Source organism: Neolamprologus multifasciatus, chromosome 3 (assembly GCF_963576455.1).
Source record: "Neolamprologus multifasciatus chromosome 3, fNeoMul1.2, whole genome shotgun sequence".
In the NCBI taxonomy this organism is placed as follows: domain Eukaryota; kingdom Metazoa; phylum Chordata; class Actinopteri; order Cichliformes; family Cichlidae; genus Neolamprologus; species Neolamprologus multifasciatus.
In genome coordinates, this window is record NC_140441.1 from 184,360 (window position 1) to 209,832 (window position 25,473).

A 25,473-nucleotide genomic window follows, 5' to 3' on the forward strand; every position below is an offset into this window, starting at 1 on the left:
AAAGGTAAACCTGTTTCTCCATCAGCTGTTCAGCTCTGATGATTCAGTAAGGACATCTCCTGGTTTCATCTTCATGTTTCCCTCTCACCACATATCCAAACATCATGACCAGCAGCTTTACAGCTGTGGCTCCAGCAAACATCAGCTGATACTAGAAATTAATATTAAATACATTCTAACAACAGCTGATCAAGCTTAAACGTGCTGCTGTTGTTTAGCGCGACATCTGCTGGCACATTTGCATTATAATATTTATTTTCGTTTTTCCTGCAGTTTATAAAAATTGGTGTATTTCAAAAATAAAACTATGAAGACACTCAAAATAAATTTCCTGTGGTGGGAAACTATTTTGTGCAACTTTTTTGTATTTACAGTTTTGAGGGATAAGCCTCTTAAATTTCTCTAACTAGAAATATATGTTAAAAAAACAAAACGATTTTCAATATTTTTGTAGTTTATTGCACTTTTCTGCAGTTTATGTAATCACTATGCACTTAATGCATAATAGAATAATAGAAGCGTCGCACAGTGCTTGGTGTAGCCCCATAGTTCTTGTAGTGAAGAAAGATGGGTCTATACGGTTCTGTGTGGACCACTGCAAGGTGAATGAGGTGTCACGGTCTGATGCGTACCCGAGTCCCCGGGTCGAAGAACTCCTGGACCGGTTGGGCACCGCTCGTTTCTTTACGACACTGGATTTGACCGAGGGCTGCTGGCAGAGTCCCTGCAGAGTCTAAGGAAAAAACTTACCTTCTCGCGGTTGACTGTCACTCTAGATTAGTTGAGATTGCTTTGTTAAATAGAACAAAATCAAACGATATCATTACCCACCTGAAATCTTTCATCCCAGAGGACCTCATGTCCTATAATACACAGTATTCAGGTCAAACCTTTGCAGATGTAACGGAGGGAAGGTGATTTTAGCACAAGTGTTATTAAAGGAGGGAAACCCTCCTCAAAAACGGACGGAGCAGTGGAGCGGCCAAGGGAATGCACTGGATTAAAAACTGTATGACTAAAATATCATTTATTATATATATATATATATATATATATATATATATATATATATATATATGGAACACTGAGCTACTAGTTGTTTCGCCGTCGTTGTGGATGTTGGGTATCGAAGAATCCATAGGTCCCTCATCCTATTCATGTAGCCCCTTCTGCCAGGGTTACTTGCGTAGTAGCATTCCAACAACGCCCTGTTTTCGTCTCTTGCCCACCGATGCCTTCTTGTTCCAGTAGCCCACTTCTCGTCAGGGTGCCCTGGTTCCTCAACACCTGACGCGGACCTTGTTGATCCGGGCGACGTCCGAGCCGGCATGCCTTCATATTTATCTGTCTCGCTCATGTCTGCGGTAGGCTCGCTTAGCATAGGGGGTCTAGCCTTAGGACCCTTACTGGATACAGACACCCCAGGCAGGAATCGAACTTGCGATCCTCTGCTCCAAAGGCGTGTAGTTTAACCACTACGCTATCCAGCTCAGTGTTCCAACATTCGAAAGAAGGGGCTGCTCTCACAGCTAGAGATTGACGAGGTACAACATAAATGCTACGGCAAGGAGGAGTCAGGACGCCAGGTCAGGGGGGAGATATCATCACCCCCACCCGAGATTGGGTACATAGCCCCAAGTGCGACAGGAGAAGGATCATTGAGTGCGAGAGGAACTGACCTGAAAGATAGGATCATGGCCAAGCTTGAAACCTGGACCCCCCGTAGCCGGTTACCAAGATTATGTGAAGTACCCTCAGAAGGTCTGCTAGATGATGTTAATGCAGCACTACGGACGATACCTACAGCCACGATTACCGACACTAACAAGCTGATCTACAATACGGCAGCAGTGATCAGTGAGATGCTTGGCTACAAGTTGAACAGCCACAAGGGGCAGTACCCTCCATGGAGAAGGAGGCTAGAGGGCAAGATCAAAGTAGCACAGAGGGAGGTTAGCCAACTAACGGAGTTGCAGAAAGGTGCGACAAAGAAGGTGCATAAGAAATACAGCAAGCTGTCCATACCTGAGGCCTTGGAAACTGCCAAGCAAAGACTCACAGCCTTGGCCAGCCGCTTGAGGAGGTACACCAGAGAGATAGAAGGCAGGAGAATAAACCAGCTGTTCTCCACAGAACCAGCAAAGGTGTACTCTCAGTGGCAAGGGAACAATAATAAGAGAACAGCACCACCAAGGCTGGAGACGGAGCAATACTGGAAGAGCATATGGGAGAAGGACGCAACCCATAACGGCAATGCTCAGTGGCTAGTGGATCTGAGGGCAGACCATAGCGACCTCCCTGAACAGGGTCCAGTAACCATCACAGTGGCAGATATCCAAGAAAGGGTCTCCAGTATGAAGAGTTGGACAGCACCAGGGCCCGACATGGTTCACGCCTACTGGCTGAAGAAGCTGACTGCACTCCACGAGCGTCTGGCAGCACAAATGAACCAGCTGCTAGTTAACGAGGGACACCCGGAATGGCTAACCGAAGGTCGGACGGTCCTGATCCCCAAGGACCCCAAGAAGGGACCAGTCCCCTCCAACTACCGACCAATAACCTGCCTCAGTACTACATGGAAGCTCCTGTCAGGCATCATAGCGGCTAAGATGAACAGGCACATGGGTCAATACATGAGCGGGACACAGAAATGAATTGGCAAGAATACCAGAGGCGCAAAACACCAGCTACTGGTAGACAGAACAGTCAGCCGAGACTGCAGGACCAGACTAACCAACCTGTGCACTGCCTGGATTGATTACAAGAAGGCCTATGACTCAATGCCCCACAGCTGGATACTGGAATGCCTAGAATTGTTCAAGATCAACGGGACCCTAAGAGCCTTCATCAGGAACTCAACGGGGATGTGGCGTACAACACTAGAGGCCAACTCCAAGCCCATAGCACAAGTCACCATCAAGTGCGGGATCTACCAAGGAGATGCTCTGTCCCCACTGCTGTTCTGCATAGGCCTGAACCCCCTCAGTGAGATCATTAACAAGACTGGCTACGGATACCGACTACGGAATGGAGCAGTTGTCAGCCACCTCCTGTACATGGATGACATCAAGTTGTATGCCAAGAGTGAACGAGACATCGATTCACTGATCCACACTACCAGGCTATACAGCAATGACATTGGAATGTCGTTCGGACTGGAGAAGTGTAGTCGGATGGTAACAAAGCGAGGGAAGGTAGTCAGAACTGAGGGGATTGAACTACCAGAAGGCAACATTGCAGACATAGAGGACAGTTACAAGTACCTGGGGATCCTGCAGGCGAATGGGAACCATGAAGAGGCCGCTAGGAAAGCTGCAACCACCAAGTACCTGCAGAGGGTCAGGCAAGTCCTGAGGAGTCAGTTGAACGGTAAGAACAAGATCCGGGCCATCAACACGTACGCCCTGCCCGTGATCAGGTACCCAGCTGGGGTAATAGGCTGGCCAAAGGAGGAGAAGCCACTGATATAAAGACAAGAAAGCTCCTTACCATGCATGGAGGGTTTCACCCCAAGTCCAGCACCCTGAGGCTGTACGCTAAGCGGAAGGAAGGGGGTCGGGGACTGGTGAGTGTCAGCACCACAGTCCAGGATGAGACAACGAACATCCAAGAATACATCACGAAGATGGCCCCAACTGACAGCGTGCTCAGTGAATACCTCAGGCAGCAGAAACCCAAGAAAGAGGAGGGAGACGAGGAACCATGGAAGGACAGGCCCCTGCACGGTATGTACCACCGGCAGATAGAGGAAGTAGATGATATCCAGAAATCCTACCAGTGGCTGGACAAAGCTGGACTGAAAGACAGCACAGAGGCACTAATCATGGCAGCACAAGAACAAGCTCTGAGTACAAGATCCATAGAGGCTGGGGTCTATCACACAAGCCAAGACCCCAGGTGCAGGCTGTGTAAAGATGCCCCAGAGACAATTCAGCACATAACAGCAGGGTGCAAGATGCTAGCAGGCAAGGCATACATGGATCGCCATAACCAAGTGGCCGGCATAGTGTACAGGAACATCTGTGCCGAGTATAACCTGGAAGTCCCGAGGTCAAAATGGGAAATGCCCCCAAGGGTGGTGGAGAATGACCGAGCTAAGATCCTGTGGGACTTCCAGATACAGACGGACAAAATGGTGGTGGCTAACCAACCGGACATAGTGGTGGTAGACAAACAGAAGAAGACGGCCGTAGTGATCGATGTAGCGGTTCCGAATGACAGCAATATCAGGAAGAAGGAACACGAGAAGCTGGAGAAATACCAAGGGCTCAGAGAAGAGCTCGAGAGGATGTGGAGGGTGAAGGTATCGGTGGTCCCAGTGGTAATCGGAGCACTAGGTGCGGTGACTCCCAAGCTAGGCGAGTGGCTCCAGCAGATCCCGGGAATAACATTGGAGATCTCTGTCCAGAAGAGCGCAGTCCTGGGAACAGCTAAGATACTGCGCAGGACCCTCAAGCTCCCAGGCCCCTGGTAGAGGACCCGAGCTTGAAGGATAAAACCGCCCGCAGGGGCGTGCTGGGTGTTATATATATATATATATCACAGTTAAAAATCTAAAATGAATTAAACAACACAATAAAAATCAATAAAACACAACATTAAAAATCCAGTGGCGTCCACCACGGTATAAAAGTCACTAAAAATTAGAAATCCAGGGAAGCGGTGCAGAAGGGAAACCCGGCGGCGTCCTCGCCTTCCTGTGCGTGTTCTCTGCTCCGCTAAACAAGACAAAAAAGGGCAGCGACAGTCAGACTCTTTTAGGGGGTCCCGTTAGTTAGAGTGGGATAAGTAAGAAGACTTACCCGCCGCTTCCTTGATCACGCCAATCGGCACCGGCCCGTCTCGCCGCGGAGGTAGAGCACTGTCTCGCCGCCTCTAATTCCCCACAGAAGCTGATCTGGCCTCCAATAACTCCAGCGCCGGACCGCTCCCTCTGCTTCCCCGCTCGCTGGCGTCGTATCCTGCTCCTCTCTCAAGCCGAGCCTCTTATGTGTCACTGAGCACTCTGTAAATCACCGCCTGCTCCTTTCCTCTCAGGTGTGTCAAATTAGTAAAACGGGAAAAAAGGGCGGAGTCTCTCCAGGACAAATTGACAGACGCAACCAAAACATGCAGTATAAATAAAACACTCCGCAAGATATAATCAAAACATGCAATATCAAAATAAACACACTTCACATTAGAACACAGCAAAGCAAAGCAACATGGATGACACAGACGTCGCAGCAGCGTACGGCTTTAAACACAAGCAGCCCAAGTTTCCGTAAAGTAACGGAGAAGCAGAACGTGCTGTGCAGACTGTAAAAAATATTCCTTATCTAGCTCTTCTTGCCTACAGAGCTACACCACTGCAGTCCGGATACAGCCCCGCAGAGCTTTTAATGGGCAGACGTCTGCGGACCACACTGCCGATACTTCCATCGCAGCTGGAGCCTACACTGCCGGACGGCGCTCTGCTCGCTCAAAAGGAAGGGGAGGAGAGGATGAAGGACACAGCAAACTTCAACAGGCGCCACCGCGATAACCTTTATGCAGCCTGACCTCAGGACAGCAAGTTTGGGTGACTGATGTCAAACCTGCAGGCACTGTTATCCACAATCACTCTACGCCCCGATCATACACAGTGGAGCTACCACAAGGGACTGTGAGGCGTAATCGTGTGCACTTGATTCCTTTAAGTGCACCAGCGCATGAACCTGCTAATGCGCCTGTTGCAGAAGCCTCAAACACCCAGCGTGATCCCTGCTACACCTGTTAACACTGATGTGGTCAGAAGTCAGGCAGGGCAAGAGTTGAACCTAAAGTTAGATCTGTACACAGTAAAATTCAGAGTGTTAAAATAACACTTTAAAGAGTTAAATTTAACACTGAGTAGCAGAGTGTTAAATGAACCTAACACTACTAGTAGTGTCATATTATTTACTCTATCATAGTGATGAATTAACTCTATTTGAGTAAAATCCCACTGATTTTAACACTGAATTGAGTTATTTGAAATTAACACTGGGGGTTCAAATAACTCTGATGAGAGTTGATGTTACTCTATACTGTGTTATTCATACACTAGTCTCTAGTGAAAAATTAGCTCTCATAGAGTAAAATTTTAAATTAATTTTACACCAAGTAGTGTTACTAAAACTCTTCCTGTAGTGTTACCTTCACACTCAATTTAGTGTTTTGCAGCATGAAAACCTGGTTTCTAATAATGCTTTAAAATATAAAACAAGCAAAAACCACAACTAGATAATACGTTTAATGGCTTTATTTTGATGTCAGGCTCAAAATATTAAAACATCTCATGTAGTGTACATGAAACACTACACACACAAAAACAGTCATAAAACACTTTAAAACAATGAACTTAGTTCAGCATAAAATGACAATATGGAACCACATACAGGAGGAATCAGAAGTGCCTTCATTTGAAGATCCAATGGTTTGAAGTAACACAGCTCTTTTATGTTCAACACCTTCAGCACCATATTGGGGTGCATTCTGACCTTAAATGCATGACAATGGTCATCAAAACACAAGGTTTCCATCAGTTTTCCACAGAGCAATACAATGTCATCTTTCACAGCAATACTTTTGATCTTATAAAACACTGGACTCTCAGACCTCTGTACAGATGATAAAGTCAGGGCGGTACTCTGTACCATGATGCTTTATCCACGTAGCTGAAAAAACACTGGTAGACAACGCAGCTCCAAATTTTAAAGCAATTTCTGGACCTTCTTTCAGCTCTCCAAGTGTCACCATCTTTCCTGGTCCTAAAGCTAATCTTTCAAGGCTAAAAGACTCCCAATACATGGCCATACAACTCTGGTGTTTCTTGGCCAATGTCATGTTTTTAAAGCTTTTTAATTGCTTCTTAAAGAAGTTATGTTTGGCTTCATGCACCACATGTGCAGAATTGGGCCAATATTTCGTATACTGCGATGGTATCATGAAGTGATGCTTTGGTAGGAGACTGAGTGTGGGAAATAACTGCTTAAAGAGCTGATGATGATCAATAATCAAATGTTTGAGGTAGATGGTCATACCTTCTGACAGCACTGGTGAAAACACAATATGGACAATTTGTAGAAGCAGAAGATGCCAGTAGCTATCACCCACCTGTACTAAATCGCCAAACATCAAAGGTACATTACGCAATAAGCACCAAGATTGAATTGCATTTAGTCCTAAATCCTTACTGCCATCAAACAACTTTACCCTCGGTGGGCGATTTCGCTGCTGATTGAAGCCATGGTCAAAGGCATGTATTCTACCAGCAAGTTGTTCAGCACTTAGGAAGTTCTCCTTTATGTACTGCAGCACAAGTTTCACCTCTAACTGAGCAACTCCCTCCAAAATGTCATGCATGATATCTACAGAGAAATTGTTGGCTGTGTTGAAACATTTAAGTGAATTCAAGAGACAAATGCGTTTCACACCACATACATGAGGTAGTGTAGGATCTCTTTGTACACGTTCACAGTGCTGCTTATGCATATCAAGAGTTCTTAGTACAACACCAGAATCATCTTCACAGAACACACTTTGAAAACAATCCTTCTCAAGCAGACAAAAACGACAACAATATCGAGCTGCAAATGACTCCACGAACCCAAACAGATGCAAGCCAAGATTGTCCCCAGTGACCTGGATTACAGCGCCATGAACCAAGTGTTTAAACGTGGGAAGTTTCAGTCCCTCTGTCTCAAGAACTTTCAGATCATTGACAAGTGGCTCAAGGATTGAATTAAAGCCATAACGCTTTGAGTCTTGTGCATGAAAAAGAGCACACAAATGAATATTGACCAACAACGAATTAAAGATTGGAGGAAAATTCCTTAGTGTAATATTGCACCTAATTTATGTACACCCTTTTTAGAGCCCAGGGGAGTTTCAAAGTCATCATAAAACAGTTGAATTTGTAAGGCATCTTTTTCTGCAGAACATCTTTTAACATAGGCAGCATCGATTAAGTCTGCATACACACCTTCTCTGGACATATTCCTCGACTTGAACATGTCGACAACATGGTGGTTTTGAAAGATAGTTTTCAGTGTTTCCACAATAGGAACATATGCAAACCTATCAGTTACAATGACTTGATCAAAAGTCCCTGTGATCTTGTTTCTTCTACTGTCAAATCTTGTGCCAAGCACCATTTCAACAGGTTCAACAGTTGTCCATTTTTGTTTAAAGTGCCTATTTCGTTTAGCTTCTGAATTTAACAGTGTGAATGGATTTTCAAAGTTTTTGAATGACTGCTCTAATTTCTTTTTACTTGTAGTGTCCTGTGAAGGTAAGCTCTGTAAAGCTGCATCTTTAGCCTGAGTATGAATCTCAAAAAACATTTCCTCCATTGAGGAGACACAACTATTCACAGTAGATCGGCTTAATCCAGCTGCCCTGAGCTGTGCAACAGTAGAGGCACACATATCCAAAGTGCTCTTATTTGAACTTTTCAACATTTCAGATGTTGTGGGTGTTTCTTCTACATTAGTTGACACCACCTCCCCTGTAGTGCTAACTTCTTTAACTGCCACATCAGGCTGTAAATTAACATCAGTGTCAGCCTGTTGGTCGAAATAGTTAAGGTGTTTGGTATTTAAATGTTTTCTAAAACCTGAAAAAGTGCCAAACACACAGCCACAGTCACGCTGGGCACATTTAAGGCGAAGGTAAGTAACCATGGACTAACCGTAAATGCCTAACAAGCATGTTTGAACCAGTAAACTCAGCCTGACAGACAAAACACTTCATGACGGAGAATTAACCATCAAGCCCTAACGAAGCAACCTTGTCCTTATTTCAGCAACTCTGGGACTTTCTTTGACTTTGCCAACATCTATATTGTACACAGTGGTTTGGATGAACGTGTACATGTTGTGAAGCATGGTGCTGTAAATGTGCCAAACACAAAATGTGCTTTAAACAGTTCATCAAAAGCACCAAGTGAAGAGGTAGACTTGCATGGCATTCTTGTCAAGAATAATGAAGAACTGGTGGATGTCATTCTTTTTCACCCCAACAGCCAGGAGATAGGGTTGAGTGCTGGTAGTGATGGCATCAAGGTGCTCTTGGATATTTGTTCCAGTCTGAAAAGACAAATACAGACAGGCAATAAGAATCAAGTGTTTCTTAAACTGGTAATTCATACCATAAAAATAGAAAAACACAAACCTTCTTGAAGACCACAAGATGCCTTTCTGCTTGAGAAGCTGACACCTTTCCTGGTCTCTTCCTGACCAGATGGTGGAATCAGATGTAACAGCAATAGAATCGCTGAGAGGTCACTGTCCCAGCCTGAAAAAAATATTTGTTTTTAATAAAGTTGAATCATCATCATCAATAACAAATTTCAATGCATCTGCATTGACAAAATGTTTGAGTAGACCCAAAATACAAAAGGACAGCTGTTCTGTGACAAACATTATATATGCTGTGAATGTGCTAAGAAACAACAGCTCACCAATGTCAGCATTAACTTCAGTGCCATCCTCAGGAGAGTCAGCAAGAGTTCTTCCAGGTCAGTGGTAGAAGGAAGCTTCCTGCCTTGTTGGATAATCTTTCTTTTGAATGTTGTTGGCCACCTCTCCAGCGACCTGCCTGATACATCCTCACCAAACATCAGTACAAAATCCTGTTCAATCTGTAACAGGGATAGAGAATCATATCTGCTATCTGCAAAAAATAAAATGTGTTTACATTGTCAACGTAATGACAAATATTCACCAAGCCTTTGATATCTTTGAAACGTGGAGAAACAGACAGTATGTTGCTGGACAGCAGGGGGTCAAGGACCATGTCGATAAACAAATGTCAACTTCATCTTCTTCTTGACTGTGTCTTCATCAGCTGAATGCTTCATCAGAGCTTCCTTACACTCATCCTCACTCAGCACCTTCTCTGTAACAAACTGCAACTCTCGTCTGACAGTTGGTCCACCACACTGGTCTTCACCCGATGATCCATCTCCTGGTGCTACACAACATGAAATACAACTTTATCAAAGCTAATAATAACATTTGATAACCATTATTAATACAGAACCACAATGTGGAACTGTATTATATGTTTCCACTGAATTATAAATGTTACCTCCAGATGATAATCGCCTCTCTTTAGCAGTGCATCTCTGTATGGTTTTAATCCTCCAGGCCAAGTACCCAGTGCCACTCTCGCCATCATGATAATGTTCCTTGGAGAGTGACATATACAGACATTTTGTTTAATTTATCAGTAAGTTATGTAACCATGAACAGTTGATAAGGACATTTTGGCAGGATTTAAAATTTTGATTTTAGTTGATTCAGTTATTACTGTTAGCTACTTACATAGCCATTTTTGAGTACGGGTCACTGAGCTAAGGGAAAAAGGTTACAATTCCTCTGGCATACATTTCTTTTACCTGCCGTGGTGGTGATGTACTGCAAGATCAACAGGAAAAGAACTAGTCAGCTTCCCTGGAATTAATAGAGATTTAAAATAATTTGAAAATGATAGTAAAAATCACAGGGCCAGAAATAAATTACCCATTTTTTTCTGTCATGTCAGCTACCAGTATGTTGACCATTTTTCTTCTGGTTTCATCCACCAGGGACTTGGTCCGATTGTACTCATTTATTATACGTTCTCCACCAGGTTTGCTGGTGAGAATGGATTCCACCAACTGGAAAACACAATAAAAACATGTTGATATAACCACTACAGTTCAGAACACTTAAACTACAAACAAAAAAGACACTATTAGAAGAATGTGGAAATCTGTTAACTTGCTTAGCTTCTGCATCCAGCTTCTGACGTTTCCTCAAAGGGCTGTCTGAAAGGATGACGTATCCTGTGAATCTGATGAATGTGGCGATGATAACTGGAACCGCTCAGGAGACACTTCTGCAACAGATGTTTCCAGACCTCAAAAATAGGAGCAAAACAAATCAGTTTAGACTAATTTTATACACTCTTTGAATAAACAATGTAATAATGACACACACAAAAATGACATCCAATGAAACACACATCACTCAAACAAACCTGTTTCATATTTGATGGTTAGTACTCCGGTTGAGGGATCTGTTACTATATCCTCAAATACATCCTCATCCAACTCAGTCCCTGAACTATCAAAAACTTTCACTCCTTCTGTTACAGCTGGCACACCAAACTTTGCAAATGCTGGAAAGAAGCACACAACTTTGTGTAAACAAAAAGATTACATGACATCTAATGTTTTGTAGCTTAAAATGAAGATTTCAAGATACTTCTTCAAAAGTGAGTCAGATAAATAAAAGCTAAATTATTAAGCGCCACTAACATGCTTGATAAGTGGTAGATTAAAATGGGTGACACTCACATTATGCAGTTTTTTCCCCACTAAATATTCATTCATAACTAAGATGCTTCCAAAACACAGATCATTTTCAATTAATCATAAAATGCAGTTTGAAGAGACTAAATAACAAAAAGAACTTAAAGCCCCTTGTACACCTTTTTTATACAATGTTGGTTTCTTACCTGCAATCAAAAACTCCTTAAGGCTTGGCTCAGATACTCTAACAAATTTCTGCACACATGCTTCCTGTAGACAGACTTATAGTCAGTGCTCTTCATTGAACTACAGTAAACAGAAAATGTGAATATTAAAACAGTCCCATAAATACCAGCAAAATAGCCTTGCAATGTTATTTCTTACTGTATGTTACTATTATGTCAGTGTAACAAGGTGTTTCAGCTCTTTGGCGGTAGTTTTTAGCCCTTTACTAAATGAGTATTTCATCTACAAGAGATATAATCCTCAATACAAAACTAAAATAATTACTACTACTTTTTACCATTCGTCTGATCTAACTTAGCACTAGGGAGTCAGTATTTTGTCATCATTAGTTAACATACTGAACAGTCTGGTAACCAAAATGGAAAAAGGAGCGGGGTAACTTTTGTCAATGCCATCAACTCACAATAAATACAAACGCTGTCATCTTAAGTTCAAACTACCAAAAAAAAAAGCATTAAAAACTGAATCCTGGACATTTTGGATACTTTATCAAGCTTATAACACCTGCTGGTTATACTCCTGTAACTGTAAAATCAATGAAGAAGTTAAAATAAGACAATAACCTTACTGAAAACGACCTCTATATCTGGTACATAGGTATCAAAAAAAAAGAAAAATGTAACATTTAGTGTAAACCTTTAATTAGTTAATGCTTGGGTTACATAATTTAAAATTTAATGATAACTAGCGAATTGCCCGCGCACTGAGGTTAGCAAAATGCTAGTTAGCTAGCTAATGTTAAGATGTAGATCCCAACACATGGAGGGTTTAATTTAATGGAATTTCGAACATGCTAGAACACAACACAATCACCACTACACACTGAAATAAATTTTGATAACAAGCCTTACAGTCCAACACTGATATCAGTCAACTTTTTTAGCTAATTAACAACCTTACATTAGCATACAGACAGTGTCACATTTGCTTCTGGTGCAAAATGAAATATATAATAAACATGGACAAAAGGAATGTAACCTTATTTTAACGTGCTATCTGTGCTTAAAATGTCGAATTGTTGGTTTAATAAGCAAATATGAACAACTTACCCTGCAACTGATGTGAAGAAAATGGCGTCCTGAAAAATCCTCTTGGTTTGAAAACGAGTCTGTGGTGGGAGGAGCTTTCTAGAGTAACTTCATCACCCACACTGGGGGGCGTTTTGCTCCAGCTGTTGTTATAATGACTCTATTACGGTGTGTTCACACCGAACGCGATGGACGCGAACAAAAACGCCCCAAACGCCCCTAATTTGACGCGTGCACATTCGCGTCTCAACGCGTGTCCAAGAAAAATCCAACGCGCTTCAAAATATGATATTTTGACGCGCGTGAACCGGAAATGTGGGAGGGATGTGGGAGGAAGTTGTGCCAGACCGGTATCTTTGCAAGATGGCAGCTGTCGAGTTAGCGCTTGAAGAGAGAGTCTCCCTTCTCTATGTACTGTGGAGAGCAGAGCAGCGGCGTAAAAGACGCCCTCGCCGTACCTGGGTCCATCAGGTCCTCCAGAGGCGTGAGCAGTTTGGTGAGTTTCACCATTTGCTCCAGGAGCTGCGCCTGGATGATGGCCGATTTCAGCGATATCACCGTCTTTCACTCGGCCAGTTTGAGGACCTGCTTTCCCGTGTCGGTCCCAGAATCGCCCGCCTAGACACCAACTACAGGCGCTCAATCCCACCTGCAGAGCGCCTGTCCATCTGCCTGAGGTTAGTAAAAGTATTTAATATGGTAGTCCTTTATTGATACCTGTGCTAATATATGCTAAACTATCCATTTATACACTGCTAACGTGGATGTGCTATGCTAACAGTGAATGCTCGGTTTTTACTGAAAGCAAACTGTGGTACGGAGACGACTGTTTATAATATTTCTAGTGATACTCAGAAGGTCTCATCAAGTCCCGATTTAATTCGATTTATGCTGTTATCAGTGTTTGAATGATAGCATGTCTGTGGTGTCATATCAATGTATGCGCTCGGTGTTTGCTGATATCAAACTGTAGCATTAGGACCACTGAGTTAACCTTTGTAGTGATACTCACTCCTTTTTATTTAGACGGAGCGGAGAAGTGTGTGAAGGCAACTTGTGTTCTCCACAATTTTCTGCGCTGTGTGGACGAGAGAGGGGCACCTGCTGTGGTGGAGCCGTTGCAAGGCCTGGGTCGTATGGCAGCAAACAACTCCTCCAGAGAGGCTGTCCTGGTGAGGGAGAAATTCATGGCTCACTTCTCGGCGGAGGGAGCTGTGTCTTGGCAACCAAAGGAGTAGCCTGTTTGAAATCCGAGTGACTTCCCCACAACGGCTCTTTTAAGAGCCACCCACAAACCTCTAAAGAGTGTTCCTGTCCTTTTAATTTTTTCTTAATAAATGGAGCTCTACTCCAAAATAAACTAACCTATTTTTACTCTCTTAAGTAACTTGTCTTCACTATGTTCCTATATACAGTGTGGTGCACAAGTTTGGGAAACCTTATTAATAGTCATTATTTTCCTGTATGAATCGCTGTTACAATGAAAAATGTCACTTACATATATCATATAGGAGACACACACATTGATATACACTAAATATTTATTTCATTTCTCTTTTTTTGTGTTGCCAATTTATGCACCTGCTTGATTTAAACAGTTATTGCACACTTTCTGTAAACTGCATTTCACTTCTCAAATATCACTGTGTGTGTCTCCTATATGATATATTTAACTGACTATTTTTATTGTGACAACCAGTGATTTGTACAAGAAAATAATTACTTTTCACAATGTTGCCCAAACTTTTGCATCCCACTGTATTAGTATGTTTTGTCATTAGTATAATATGAAATAAATTCTACTTGTGTCAAGTCGGGTGCCAATATTTGCTGTGTAGTAGAACAGACATTTTGTCATTATAAATGTTTATTTGAAAAAATATAAATTCATTAACAAAAACATTTATCATAAATATATGAAATGTAACTATTTACAGAGAGACAGGAATAAAAAGGACCCAGCTTGGAGTGGAAGAGCCTCAGGGAGAAGGAGGAGAAAAATAAGAACATTGTTTCTGCCCTGGAGAGCTGCTGCCTCATCAGAAAACTACTGATCATTAGGGTCCAATGTTTCCAAATTTAACACAGCTGTGCTGTTTTCAAAAACTAATTTATAAATTTGAAATTTCACGAATTCTCGTGTCTGAGGCAGCATGCTCTCCAGAGCAGGAACAAGGCCGAGGAGGAAATGTTCAGTTGGAGACGGGCGTGGCCTCTTTAGGGACTCCAGGATGGCCAGCTCCACCGCCGATGGACCGTCCTGGGACCCGTCCCTCGCCCGCCTTCGAGCTGTCCTCCGCTGTGGGCCTGTAAAACACAGCACAAAACAACACAAAGTAATGAGAAGGCTGCTACTAGATTTTCATTTTCAAAATTGAAAAAAAAAAACAGGATATAAACTGATTGGTTGTAGATATTTAGTAAAGGTGATCACAAGGGAATTCAAGCAAGTAAAAAGCTGTCAGTGCTTGATGTTCATACCTGTGGGTGCAGCAGCAGGAGTGGAGGGACCAGGGACTGGGGAGCCAGGAGAAGAGACAGCTGAGGACTCTGCTGCATGATTACTTGACTCTATCAAGACAATATTAGATGTTAATATTATTATTAATGTTAATATAGGTTGAAGACAATAGTCATAGAGAATATTATATTATTATATACTTATTATTATTATTATATACAGTGGTCTCTCATTTATTGCAGCACATGAACAGTAGTCACAGTTCTCACAAGTTGATTCTCAAAGTGAAAACCTTTGTCGATTTTAAAACGTAAAAGTATTATGCCGCGCTTTTTCTCCGTCTGCGGCGCCACTTTTGTGCGCCTTTTTTGCTCCCGGTGCAGGTGTGTATTTCCGAATGAGGGTCATAGTTATGAGTGTTTTTGTGCTGTTTTTTTCTATTGGACGTGATGGTTATCAAAACCAAACATGATAAGTTTGGCAAGCGCAGGAGACACGACACGGAGGAGATTTGTCATTTGGGCTGCAGAATGCAATGCGCATTGTTGAAAGCTGTACGGTGCAATAAAAAAAATCAGCGAAAAGGCGAGGCAGTGACGGATGAACAGCGGGACTACTGTATACTGTTTATTAATAAACAAAATATGTTCCTGTAGGACAACACGCATAAATTAACTGCCTACATTAACTCAATGTAAACATACCTTCTGACTGACACTCCCCTGCTGCCTCTTCGGGCTGTCCCTGGTCCTCGGGGGAGAAGTTCTCCACGGTCCGCACCATATTGCCGCTTGTCTCCCGCGGGGTGAGGAAGGGGTCCAGAAACCCCATGACCGCGAAGAACTTCCATCTTCTCCCCGATCCTGCTGCAGACCCACTCCTCTTCTCCTTCTCTGCCTTCTTCTCCTCATTATATGTGTCCCTGAGGCTCTTCCACTTTCTCCTGCAGATGTCCTCTGAATAAACGCATTATCTTGTTAGCGGAAAGGTATTTGTACATCAGTGGGAAAATAGCGGGACAGTAGGCGGGCTTGCTAGCTTTTGCGCGGGTTCATCGGGTCAGTCTGAAAATTAAAAAGAAGGAATGAACTTACCAGGTTGCCCGATCTCCTCACTTATGTGTCTCCAAGCTAGGTCCTTTTTATTCCTGTCTCGGTAAAAGTAGTAGCTAGCATCGTACAGCTCCGGGTGATTAGCCACGGCACTGATTAGCTTTTCCTCCATACTGAATGAAGAATGAAGGGCTTTGGCTGGATCTGCCCCTTTGACCTAGGTCAGAGCCACGTCACCAGGCTCCTGATTGGTTGTCGCGGCGCGATTTGACGCTGGAGTTCAGATTTTTCCAACTCGAGCGGTAGACGCGAAACGCGCGTATGCACAAAATGCAACACAAAAACTCACGCGCGTGGTTTTATTCGCGAGTCAAACGCGCCAGACGCGCTACACTGACGCGCGTTTCACGAGTTTTGGCGTTTTCGCGACGCAAATCTGCTTCCGAATTTTCGCGGGACCCGCAATCGCGCGTCATCGCGCTTTTCCATTGACTTTACATGTAAACCTGACGCTCTATTCGCGTCCATCGCGTTCGGTGTGAACACACCGTTAGAGTAAATACACTTTAACACTGCTGATTTAACACTGGGAAATTTACTGTGAGAGGGAAAAGGATGTTGTTATATAACTGTGTTATAATGGTTTTGTAGAGTAAAACAAATCAGAAAGAGTTGTCAAAAACAGAAGAAGGGAGAATAAAAACCAAAGGTTAGAAATGTAATGCAGTTTGTTTGCCAGATGTTTCTGTCTTTGAGAAAGAAGAAAAATCTAAATCCACTCGAAAGTTCTGTCCTGAGACAAGAAATATTCTGTTTTTGTTTGAAAGGGGAGATGTGGCGTATTCATAACTGGCCCTGGTACATTTGATGTATGTGTTTATTGTTCGATTGTGTAATTACGTGTTACGGCACTGCATGCCGGGAGGCGGTAATACAGTTAGTAAAGAGTTGGTCCAAAAGTTCATTCTGTTTCTGTGTTACGGCAATGCATGCCGGGAGGCGGTAACGGTGAGTAGAGTTGGTCCAAAAGTTCATTGGGGCCCTTTCTCAATTCTCAAGTACGCGAGTACGTACTCGCGCTCTCGGCGAGTACGTACTCGCCGAGAACGCACGGGAGTACGGACTCGCCGAGAACGCGAGCACGGACTCGCGATTTGTACAATTGGAACACCAGCGTACTTGATGATGTCACAGGTCCGGAGTTTTTACTGCTGTCCCCTCTTAATTTAACTGTGAGTATGTTATGAAGCTTAACTTTAATCACAGCCAAACCGGTTTACTCAAGAACAAATGAAACACTGAAATAAACCAAACATTAACATTTAGAAGTGATCTAAGTGACTTATATATCATGTTTAACCTCAGTAGTGAAATCTCTATTAATAAAAAGTGTACATGTACATACGTGTACATACCTTAATAAAAACAAGCAGGTGAGATGTTAGAACGCTTTTATTTTTATTTTAGTGGGCACTCAATACAATAGACAACTACTGGGGTTTGGGGTTTGTTTAACCTGAGTAGCGAAAAGACCGCGGGGGCGTTGAAAACGATGTGCCGAGAGTCCGCTGTTCTCGCCGGCTGTAATAATCCTCGACCTCGCTGTCTGCTATGGAGCTGGCGGGTCACAGACGTTTCCGAAAATGTCGGAGCTCGTTTGGAAATATATGACATCTTGATAAATCGAGCAGATATTTGAAGTTTACACAGCTACATTCTCGCTTGAAAAGAACTTAAAAGTTTATTTTGTGACCCAGAAAGAGGAATATTCACAAGTTTTTAGCCCCGCTCGTCCGCCATTGCCGTGTTTGAGTTTTGGACGAAATGCATTCTGGGATATTTAGCTGTACCAAGTCCACACAAGTCACCACCGATGCATGCTCGATAAAACGGGCGGAGCGAGAACACATCCGGGACTTTTTCGCGTTCTCGGCTTGATGCGTACTTCGAATTGGAACAGTACTTGGTCTCTGACTGATGACGTATCACGAGTACACGAGAACGCAAGTACGCACTCTCACTACCCGATCTGTACCGGAAACCCGATCGGTACCCCGCATGCGCGAAAGGTGTCTACTTCCGGTCGTAGCGTTTTACGATAGTTATGGGTCAGAGTATCTGTTAAGATGTTAAGAATAATGAGTAAATCTTAAAATGTTTGCAATAATGAAGCATTTCAATACAATGTAGACAAAAACGAAAAATAAAAAGATAGTTACGAATCGGGACTCCCCGATCCTTACTGCGCATGTGCAAAGTCGGACCGTAGAAATCGGGTCTACCTGATCCGTACCGCGCATGTGCAGATGTTTTCTTCTCCTTCTGTTCGTTTAATGGCAGTTTACTGCCCAGTGTACGAGGATACTGCCACCTGCTGACCGAGTGAATGAACCCTATTGTAAACTGAATTAGCGTCATTACAAACGTGTGTTAAATTTGATTTAGTGATAGTCGAGTGTGTTTATGCTTGTCTGTGTGGAGAGGATTGATTGGAATAGTGATGATGATGTCCGCTATTACTGTCAATTGTCAGTAAACACTTCATCTGGCTGATGAATCTTCACATGACACATTGCTAAATCAATATTATTAACTCTGTAATTAGGCGCCATTCTTCTTATTTTACTGCGCTGTTGTTCAATCGGGGAACGCTCTCTGTTGAGGAGAAAAGCATGAATTTGTTTGTATACGGATTATCCATTGTTTAAATGTCCCGGGCAGTCGAAAAGGAGGCAGAGCTGTTGAGAAATGCTAGGAGCTAACTGGGCGCTAACCGTATCATTCAAATATACTGAATGTCGCAATGTTGGCAAAGAGAGGAAGTGATGTAAGATTTGCGCATGCGGGGTACCGATCGGGTTTCCGGTACGGATCGGGTAGTGACACGCACAAGTACGCATATTGAGAAAGGCCCTCTCACCTTTTCTCAATTCTCAAGTACGCGAGTACGTACTCGCGTTCTCGGCGGGTACGTACTCGCCGAGAACGCACGGGAGTACGGACTCGCCGAGAACGCGAGCACGGACTCGCGATTTGTACAATTGGAACACCAGCGTACTTGATGATGTCACAGGTCCGGAGTTTTTACTGCCGTCCTTAATTTAACTGTGAGTATGTTATGAAGCTTAACTTTAATTACAGCCAAACCGGTTTACTCAGGAACAAATAAAACACTGAAATAAACCAAACATTAACATTTAGAAGTGATCTAAGTGACTTATATATTATGTTTAACCTCAGTAGTGAAATCTCTATTAATAAAAATAGTGCACATGTACATACGTGTACATACCTTAATAAAAACAAGCAGGTGAGATGTTAGAACGCTTTTATTTTTATTTTAGTGGACACTCAATACAATAGACAGCTACTGGGGTTTGTTTAACCTGAGTAGCGAAAAGACCGGGGGGGGGGGGGGGGGGGGGGGGTTGAAAACGATCTGCCTGGAGTCGGCTGTTCTCGCCGGCTGTAATAATCCTCGACCTCGCTGTCTGCTATGGAGCTGGCGGGTCACAGACGTTTCCGAAAATGTCGGAGCTCGTTTGGACAGCTAAATATCCCAGAATGCATTTCGTCCAAAACTCAAACGCGGCAATGGCGGACGAGCGGGGCTAAAAACTTTTAAATATTACTCTTTCTGGGTCACTAAATAAACTTTTAAGTTCTTTTCAAGCGAGAATGTAGCTGTGTAAACTTCGAATATCTGCTCAGTTTATCAAGATCAAAATCATATATTTCCAAACGAGCTCCGACGTTTTCGGAGACGTCTGTGACCCGCCAGCTCCATAGCAGACAGCGAGGTCGAGGATTATTACAGCCGGCGAGAACAGCCGACTCCTGGCACATCGTTTTCAACCCCCCCGCGGTCTTTTCGCTACTCAGGTTAAACAAACCCCAGTAGCTGTCTATTGTATTGAGTGTCCACTAAAATAAAAATAAAAGCGTTCTAACATCTCACCTGCTTGTTTTTATTAAGGTATGTACACGTATGTACATGTGCACTATTTTTATTAATAGAGATTTCACTACTGAGGTTAAACATGATATATAAGTCACTTAGATCACTTCTAAATGTAAATGTTTGGTTTATTTCAGTGTTTTATTTGTTCCTGAGTAAACCGGTTTGGCTGTAATTAAAGTTAAGCTTCATAACATACTCACAGTTAAATTAAGGACGGCAGTAAAAACTCCGGACCTGTGACATCATCAAGTACGCTGGTGTTCCAATTGTACAAATCGCGAGTCCGTGCTCGCGTTCTCGGCGAGTCCGTACTCCCGTGCGTTCTCGGCGAGTACGTACCCGCCGAGAACGCGAGTACGTACTCGCGTACTTGAGAATTGAGAAAGGGCCTCTGTTTCCCCCAGTCTGAGAAACAGTAATGTTTATATAATCTTATAAACATATAAGATTATATAAACATTACAGTTTATATAATCTTATATGTTTATATAATCTTATAAACATATAAGATTATATAAACATTACAGTTTATAAGGTTGAAACCTGCAGTCAGCTGAGACTGAAGAAGTCACTTGCACGAGTGACCAAACGTTTCTCCCACTGAAAACATCCAGATGAACAGAATCAACTTTCGGAGAGTCACCAGTTAATCTGCGACACCAGTTAAACTGGAACACCGGTCCGTTTGCTGGGAATGAGGGAGGAGCGCTAAAAGTGAAAGTGTTGAGCCTCCGTTCAGAGCAGCAGGAGGAGGAAGCTGGAGCTGAGGCAGGTGAGTGTTAACATGAATATGTTTCTTATGACATAAAATAATTCCACGCTGTTCGTGTCTGTGGGTGAAACGTGAGGCCGGTCGGCTCCTCTGAGCGCTGATTTCCTGTAAGTACAAAGCGGAAGTGAGTTTAGCGGAGCCTCGGTGTGAGAGAGCAGGAGGAGAGTGAAGCTGTGCGGAGGCAGGTGAGTGTAACACCGACATTACTGTCTCTGTGGCGGGAACGAGAGGCTCCGTCTGCGGAGGCAACAATTAAAGTTTTAATTATCAAAGTAAAGAACTTGGTGTCGTGAGAGGCCGCGCGCTCATTGGATAACGACTTGTCAATCTCAAGTTATTAGCCAATGAGCGTGCGGATTCACAGAAAGGCCCGCCCTTATCGAGGGATTTTTAAAACCTAAAATGGCGACAGTGGAAAAGTCGCGGGCCGTTTCTTAATATGTGTACCTGTGTGTACTTGTGTGTACCTGTGTGTACTTGCGTTTTCGTGGACTCAAGTATACGTGGTACGTCATCAGTCATAGTCCAAATACTGCTCCCATTCAAAGTCCACGGCCACGTCCGCTAAAAGAGTCCGTCAGTGGAGTTTTTCCAACTTTATTTGACATTATGAAGCGAACAGTCAGTTCAGTTTGTACAGTAGACACGCAGGGCAAATAAGAGTAACAATATACAGCACAATGAAATAAGAAGGATAAATGAAGGAAAAAAGGGGACAGACTTCATAACAACTTGTACTTGAAAGTTGTGACATTTCTGAATGAATTTCAATCAATGACAAACCTTTTTTATTGGAGGTTAATTTAAGAGAGTTTAAGTAATATTCAATTTCAATCAAAAACAAATTAAATGATGGGGTTGAGTTTTCAAGGTTCTTTATTTGTCACATGTATAGTTATACAAGTATAACACAGTGAAATGTAGCCTGACACGCTCCTCCACATGTGCAAAAATGGGCGGTGGTGGGGGTAGAGGAAGAACATTATATATAGAGTATATACGTTGGGTGAATGTGCAGTAGTAGCAGCACCAGGTGAATTCTGTACAGTAATAAGAATAGACATCTGACTATTTTACAGAATAGACAATATAATAATAATAATAATAATAATAATAATAATAATTTTAAATGTTTATATATAAACATTTAAAATTAAAGGAATTTGAAATGTACATTGGTGTGATGGAATTTCCATAATATAACCGGGGCTGTAGCTAAGTATAGGTATGAATAAAACTGATAGCGAGTCAACCTATCCAGAGTACACCACACCTTTGCCCTATGGCACTATATGGTCTATGCACATTTTTCATCTTCATGTCTTGTTTATGTGTCAATAAATAAAATGTCTACATTTCATTTTCCAGTATCATAGCTAGGAACACATTAAGATACTAGCTGTCAGAAGTGCATCTGAGGCACAACGCTGTGTTTTAATGGCCCGACTCTCCAGGAGAGGGCAGGCTGCTCTCAGGGCAGCTAGTTATGCCTGCAGGAAGGTTTCCACACTCACATTTATGAGCCCTCCACCACTAACTGAAGCATTCACACATGGATAGAGTACAATACTCTGTACACAGGGAAAAACCTCTGTGGATGAATGACTTGTATTTCACCCTTCCAGCTCTAAGTCTTTTTAACAGGTGAAGCCCTTATCAATTAAAAGTCCTAATTGGTAATAAAGTCAAACGAGGAGGCTCAAATGCGAGGTCACACAATTGCCCAGTAAATGATCAGATTTGACTGAATCATATTGTATGGGTGCCCAGAGTGTGCGTGGTTAACGCTACCTTGTCCCGGTGGCATAATCGTGATGTTTGTGCTGTGAAATATCTCGTCTCTGATGTAACTTGGGGCTTAAATGGTGTTTAACCCCCTAACCAGCTGTTGTGCAGGAGAAGACACACAAAAGTGTCAGTACATTAGAGCCTTCAAGCAGTTTGGTACAATCAGGCCTAAATGGGCGGCGTCACTTTATTGACGAGATAACGATAGCTGACCACGTTTGGTGTTCTTACTGATCTTAATGATTGTCAGCACGCTGGCAGCTTACCAACCTGTGATTGGTCCTCCTTACACCAGCAGGGTCATGTGACCGCTTTGCCTGACCTGTCACCCACTGCCACGCTGGTTAATGTGACCGTACGTGATCTGTGTGGTTCAAACCCTGTGAGTAATGTGATGGTGTTTTTGTAAAGACTCTGAGCCTCTAAAAGTGTGATGCTTCAGCTACAACAGCTCTGTGTGTGTTTGCCTCTCAGACTAACTCCACCCTGACATCCAGCTGATGGAGGAAGAGGACGGAGCAGCTGCAGCATCCAGCTGTGTGTCTGTGGGGAGTGACGGGGTTACACAAACACCTCCACCTTACAGTCATGGACCTGCAGCAGTAAAGTAAGAACACGACTGACTTTATTAGTCATTTAAAGACTGAATCATTGATCTGTGATTGGCTCAAACTGTTTGATCTGTGATTGGCTCAAACTGTCTGATCTGTGATTGGCTCAAACTGTCTGATCTGAGTTTGGCTCAAACTGTCTGATCTGTGATTGGCTCAAACTGTCTGATCTGTGATTGGCTCAAACTGTCTGATCTGTGATTGGTTCAAACTGTCTGATCTGAGTTTGGCTCAAACTGTCTGATCTGAGTTTGGTTCAAACTGTCTGATCTGTGATTGGTTCAAACTGTCTGATCTGTGATTGGTTCAAACTGTCTGATCTGTGATTGGTTCAAACTGTCTGATCTGTGATTGGTTCAAACTGTCTGATCTGTGATTGGCTCAAACTGTCTGATCTGTGATTGGCTCAAACTGTCTGATCTGAGTTTGGCTCAAACTGTCTGATCTGAGTTTGGTTCAAACTGTCTGATCTGTGATTGGTTCAAACTGTCTGATCTGTGATTGGTTCAAACTGTCTGATCTGTGATTGGCTCAAACTGTCTGATCTGTGATTGGCTCAAACTGTCTGATCTGTGATTGGCTCAAACTGTCTGATCTGTGATTGGCTCAAACTGTCTGATCTGTGATTGGTTCAAACTGTCTGATCTGTGATTGGCTCAAACTGTCTGATCTGTGATTGGCTCAAACTGTCTGATCTGTGATTGGTTCAAACTGTCTGATCTGAGTTTGGTTCAAACTGTCTGATCTGTGATTGGTTCAAACTGTCTGATCTGTGATTGGCTCAAACTGTCTGATCTGTGATTGGCTCAAACTGTCTGATCTGTGATTGGTTCAAACTGTCTGATCTGTGATTGGTTCAAACTGTCTGATCTGTGATTGGTTCAAACTGTCTGATCTGTGATTGGCTCAAACTGTCTGATCTGTGATTGGTTCAAACTGTCTGATCTGTGATTGGTTCAAACTGTCTGATCTGTGATTGGTTCAAACTGTCTGATCTGTGATTGGCTCAAACTGTCTGATCTGTGATTGGCTCAAACTGTCTGATCTGAGTTTGGCTCAAACTGTCTGATCTGTGATTGGTTCAAACTGTCTGATCTGTGATTGGTTCAAACTGTCTGATCTGTGATTGGTTCAAACTGTCTGATCTGTGATTGGCTCAAACTGTCTGATCTGTGATTGGCTCAAACTGTCTGATCTGTGATTGGCTCAAACTGTCTGATCTGTGATTGGCTCAAACTGTCTGATCTGAGTTTGGCTCAAACTGTCTGATCTGTGATTGGTTCAAACTGTCTGATCTGTGATTGGCTCAAACTGTCTGATCTGTGATTGGTTCAAACTGTCTGATCTGTGATTGGCTCAAACTGTCTGATCTGTGATTGGCTCAAACTGTCTGATCTGTGATTGGTTCAAACTGTCTGATCTGTGATTGGTTCAAACTGTCTGATCTGTGATTGGTTCAAACTGTCTGATCTGTGATTGGCTCAAACTGTCTGATCTGTGATTGGCTCAAACTGTCTGATCTGAGTTTGGCTCAAACTGTCTGATCTGTGATTGGTTCAAACTGTCTGATCTGTGATTGGTTCAAACTGTCTGATCTGTGATTGGTTCAAACTGTCTGATCTGTGATTGGCTCAAACTGTCTGATCTGTGATTGGCTCAAACTGTCTGATCTGAGTTTGGCTCAAACTGTCTGATCTGTGATTGGTTCAAACTGTCTGATCTGTGATTGGTTCAAACTGTCTGATCTGTGATTGGCTCAAACTGTCTGATCTGTGATTGGTTCAAACTGTCTGATCTGTGATTGGTTCAAACTGTCTGATCTGTGAAACTCAAACTGTCTGATCTGTGATTGGTTCAAACTGTCTGATCTGTGATTGGTTCAAACTGTCTGATCTGTGATTGGTTCAAACTGTCTGATCTGTGATTGGCTCAAACTGTCTGATCTGTGATTGGCTCAAACTGTCTGATCTGTGATTGGCTCAAACTGTCTGATCTGTGATTGGTTCAAACTGTCTGATCTGTGATTGGCTCAAACTGTCTGATCTGTGATTGGCTCAAACTGTCTGATCTGTGATTGGCTCAAACTGTCTGATCTGTGATTGGCTCAAACTGTCTGATCTGTGATTGGCTCAAACTGTCTGATCTGTGATTGGCTCAAACTGTCTGATCTGTGATTGGCTCAAACTGTCTGATCTGTGATTGGCTCAAACTGTCTGATCTGTGATTGGTTCAAACTGTCTGATCTGTGATTGGCT

The 25,473-nt window shown here is 42.9% G+C and overlaps 2 protein-coding genes, 1 long non-coding RNA gene and 1 pseudogene across 9 annotated transcripts in view; 2 read left to right on the plus strand and 2 right to left on the minus strand.

The window, feature by feature from the left end:
• Positions 1-4,836: 4,836 nt before the first annotated feature.
• Positions 4,837-12,672, minus strand: LOC146520911 (uncharacterized; annotated as a pseudogene). Its single transcript, XR_014873148.1, has 9 exons — positions 11,506-12,672; positions 11,026-11,166; positions 10,767-10,905; positions 10,527-10,663; positions 10,093-10,421; positions 9,727-9,975; positions 9,464-9,643; positions 9,175-9,297; positions 4,837-9,089 (listed from the first exon to the last, which is right to left on the minus strand). The product of XR_014873148.1 is annotated as an uncharacterized LOC146520911 (transcript).
• Positions 12,673-12,889: 217 nt separating this feature from the next.
• LOC146520912 (uncharacterized) lies at positions 12,890-16,258 on the minus strand. The gene is made up of 3 exons (XM_085154571.1): positions 16,129-16,258; positions 15,739-15,990; positions 12,890-15,144 (listed from the first exon to the last, which is right to left on the minus strand). The coding sequence occupies exons 1-3, from the start codon at positions 16,256-16,258 to the stop codon at positions 15,035-15,037; spliced, it is 492 nt and encodes a 163-aa protein (XP_085010697.1). The 3' UTR covers positions 12,890-15,034.
• The window catches only part of LOC146520913 (uncharacterized), a 214,401-nt gene continuing 202,079 nt past the window's right edge, over positions 13,152-25,473 (plus strand). Inside the window, exons 1-2 of the long non-coding RNA XR_014873210.1 lie at positions 13,152-13,250; positions 13,600-16,635. This is a non-coding gene — a long non-coding RNA (uncharacterized LOC146520913). The remainder of the gene's footprint in view (positions 13,251-13,599; positions 16,636-25,473) is intronic.
• The window catches only part of LOC146520914 (protein NLRC3-like), a 40,772-nt gene continuing 35,844 nt past the window's right edge, over positions 20,546-25,473 (plus strand). For 2 of the 6 annotated variants that reach the window (XM_085154232.1, XM_085154233.1), the window contains exons 1-2: positions 20,599-20,819; positions 23,082-23,214. In XM_085154232.1, the coding sequence (XP_085010358.1) occupies positions 23,108-23,214 (107 nt within the window). In that variant the 5' untranslated portion in view covers positions 20,599-20,819; positions 23,082-23,107. Of the gene's footprint in view, positions 20,820-23,081; positions 23,215-25,473 lie in introns of all 6 variants that reach the window. The other 4 variants (XM_085154238.1, XM_085154234.1, XM_085154235.1 and 1 more) reach the window with 4 other exon arrangements.